General features: G+C 56.6%; 1 protein-coding gene across 1 annotated transcript; it reads left to right on the plus strand.

Annotated features, from left to right (window-relative positions):
• The first annotated feature begins 506 nt into the window (after window positions 1-506).
• LOC123040301 (acyl transferase 15-like) lies at window positions 507-1,937 on the plus strand. Its single transcript, XM_044463185.1, has one exon. The coding sequence runs from the start codon at window positions 520-522 to the stop codon at window positions 1,780-1,782; it is 1,263 nt and encodes a 420-aa protein (XP_044319120.1). The 5' UTR covers window positions 507-519; the 3' UTR covers window positions 1,783-1,937.
• The last annotated feature ends 1,089 nt before the right edge of the window (window positions 1,938-3,026 follow it).

A 3,026-nucleotide genomic window follows, 5' to 3' on the forward strand; every position in this document is an offset into this window, starting at 1 on the left:
CTTTAATCAAAGTAAGGCAGAAACACAAAAGCAGCAAGTCTTACGCTGCGCATCGCAAACTCTCTCGCTCTCGTGTTGATCTCTGATATCGAGAGGCTACAGTTATGCTAAGGAAGAATTTCAGTAAATGCGGTTGTACCAGCTCGATATAACGATCGATGAAATTTCTAGTAAAAAGAGAAGAGACAGGTGAACATGCCTACTTGTGGCAAAATCTTCAACGGGAGATCGCGGCTGGATTAATTATGCCACGCACGTCCCACGCCCCGATTTATTTAGCAGATATGATACTGGCAACCTGCGCAAAAATCTTATCTGAATATCCGAGTCAACTGCATAAAATATGAACTGGATTGATCTCAGCCGCAAAGCAACATGAGCTGGAGCACGAGTGTTAAACTATGTGCATGCAATGATGCAAGCGCAACCGAAGCTCAAGCTCTGTGTCTATATAAACAGCCAGGCCAGCCGGGTGTTAGAGCATCAAATCAAATTGATCCGAGAGATCGTCGTCATCGCATGATGAGTGATGCTGTAGTGACAAAGTCGCCGGCGGTGGTCGTCGGCCCGTCGGAGCCGGGGACGCCAACCGGCATCATCAGCCTCTCCTCCTTCGACAAGGTTCACATTCCTATCCCGATGGCGCTCCTCCTCATCTTCGACGAGCCGATCGACGACCCCGCCGAGACCATCAAGAAGGCCCTGTCGCGGGCGCTGGTGCCGTACCACCCTATGGCCGGCCGGCTCGTTGCCGGAGCCGACGACGACGCGTACCTCAGCATCGCGTGCACCGGCGAGGGCGTGCCTTTCGTGGCCGCCTCGGCTAGCTGTGCCCTGGAGGAAGCCATGACGGCGCTGTCGCCGGGGCTTCTCAGGGAGCTCACCGTTCGTTACCCTGGCGAGCTCTGTCGCCTCAGCGACGCCTTGGTGCTGATGCAGGTGACGGAGTTCACCTGCGGCGGGTTTGTCGTCGGGGTGACATGGAACCACGTCATGGCCGACGGCGCCGGGATCGCGCAGTTCCTGCAGGCCGTCGGCGAGCTGGCCCGCGGGATGGGGGCGCCGTCCGTCGTCCCCGTCAGGTCGGGCGCCACGATCCCGCCCATCCCGACGCCCGTGGTTGCCGCGCTGAGGTCCCAGATGCAGGTCCTGACAGAGGAGCTGGCGAGCCTGGACGTCATGATCCCCTCCAGCCTGATCAGCCGCGTCAAGGCCGAGTGCAGTGGCGGCAGCACGACGTTCGAGGTCGTGGCCGCGGCGCTCTGGCGGAGCCGCACCCGCGCGATCTTCTCCGGCTCCGGCAACGGTGACCTCGACGCTCCCGCGATGCTCTGCTTCCCAAAGAACGTGCGCGAGAAAGTCGGCGCCGAGCACGGCTACTACGGCAACTGCTTGAGCAGCCAGCTGGTCCTGGCGACGAACGGCACGGTGGCGAGCAGCGAGATCAAGGACCTGGTGAAGCTCATAAAGGGCCATGCGGACATACTGGATCTGCTAAAGAATGGTGGCGCCGCCTCGGGGGTGGATTTGGGCAGGCTCATGTCGTCCCCGAGGTACCACACGATCGCCGTCTCAAGCTGGCGGAACCTTGGGATGGAAGCGACGGACTTCGGGGGTGGGAAGCCGGCGAGGGCGATGTGGCAGCCGGAGAACTCGGCGGGGTTCTTGTGCGTGGTGTGCCCGCCATGCAAGGGGAAGGACGGCGTCAACGTCCTGTCCCGCTGCGTCACGCCGGAGCACGCCGAGGCATTCCTACGGGAGCTGGCCGCGCTCGACATGTAACATGCTCTATCGTTTCTCTTGTACTCCATTTTCTTCCCTCGCTTCCGATCGTCTACCGATCAATCTTCCTCCCTCTACGCAACAACAGCTTTGCCGACACAATGTGGCCACGATTCAAACAAATAGACTCATAACGTGATGCGTGACGTGATGTCATGTGTTAATTTTATATCTAGTTAGGGCATCTCTAACGCGAAGCCTCGAACTACCCGCATATTATGCCATCTAACATGGGGCTACATCGGTCCGCCGGACGGTCCGGACGTATTTCCTCCCACAAATTGGAGACAAACTAAGGAGGCGTTGCGAGCGTCCGGACTGCTGCCACACCCACGTCTGACCGCTCTGTCCCATCAAAACTCCCCTCCCTCGCTCGCGCGCTTCGCGTCCAGCGCCAGCAGCCCGAATTCATGCCGCTAGAGAGCGGTCGCTCCGCATTGAGGCCAGCGCAGAGCGGACGCGACCTCTCATTGGCACCAGCATTGAAGCGGCACCGGTCGAGAGAGAGCGCCGCCCACTGCACGCCCGGCGGAGCAAGCCTCCTCGTCGCATTCATACGGCCAGAGTATGTCCGCCTTCATCCATAAACTCGCGCGTGTGCAGATAAACCTACTCCGGCCACACGTCCGTTTGCGAGCCGCCAATCATTATACATATATAGCACCGATTGGCTCCCGCCCGTCTCCCCGTTGTTTAAACGATGACAGGTGCCAAGCAAAAATCGCGCCACACTCCGCTCCCATCTCCTCTTTGCACTATTTTCTCCACAACCTCCATGGCATCCTCATAGTAGTTTGATTTATATTTAGCGAAAGCTAGACTCTTTTGTTTGGAGGAAAGGCTAAGCTTTATTGCTCGATAATGTTCATTGGAATACAAAATGGGTCATGCGGAGCACCAAGCCACAAATGGCGACCCTGGTCTAAGTGAAACTGAGTACTTAGCCAAACTATGGGCATTCGAGTTGTTCTCGCGACCTTTAAAAATAATCTCGCAGCTGTCAAACAGAAGTTGAGTTGCCCTGATCTCTCTAACAACACCATACCCGCGACTACTTTCGTTCTTAGTTTCTTCTACCACCGTTTTACAGTCAGATGAAACAACAACCTTCTATAGTAGTAGATCGTGAGCCAGAGCTTGAGCTTCTTGGCATGCAAGGCCTCCAGGCTTGTCAGGTCGTTAATGTTGGAGAAGACAATAACTGAGGATCCTATGAACATGCCTGTATGATCCCTACATACCGC

Source organism: Triticum aestivum, chromosome 2B (assembly GCF_018294505.1).
Source record: "Triticum aestivum cultivar Chinese Spring chromosome 2B, IWGSC CS RefSeq v2.1, whole genome shotgun sequence".
Classification (NCBI taxonomy): domain Eukaryota; kingdom Viridiplantae; phylum Streptophyta; class Magnoliopsida; order Poales; family Poaceae; genus Triticum; species Triticum aestivum.

Bases quoted from the DNA above. Each gene is read 5' to 3' on its own strand.
- LOC123040301 (XM_044463185.1), top strand. From the start codon at position 520: ATGATGAGTGATGCTGTAGTGACAAAGTCGCCGGCGGTGGTCGTCGGC.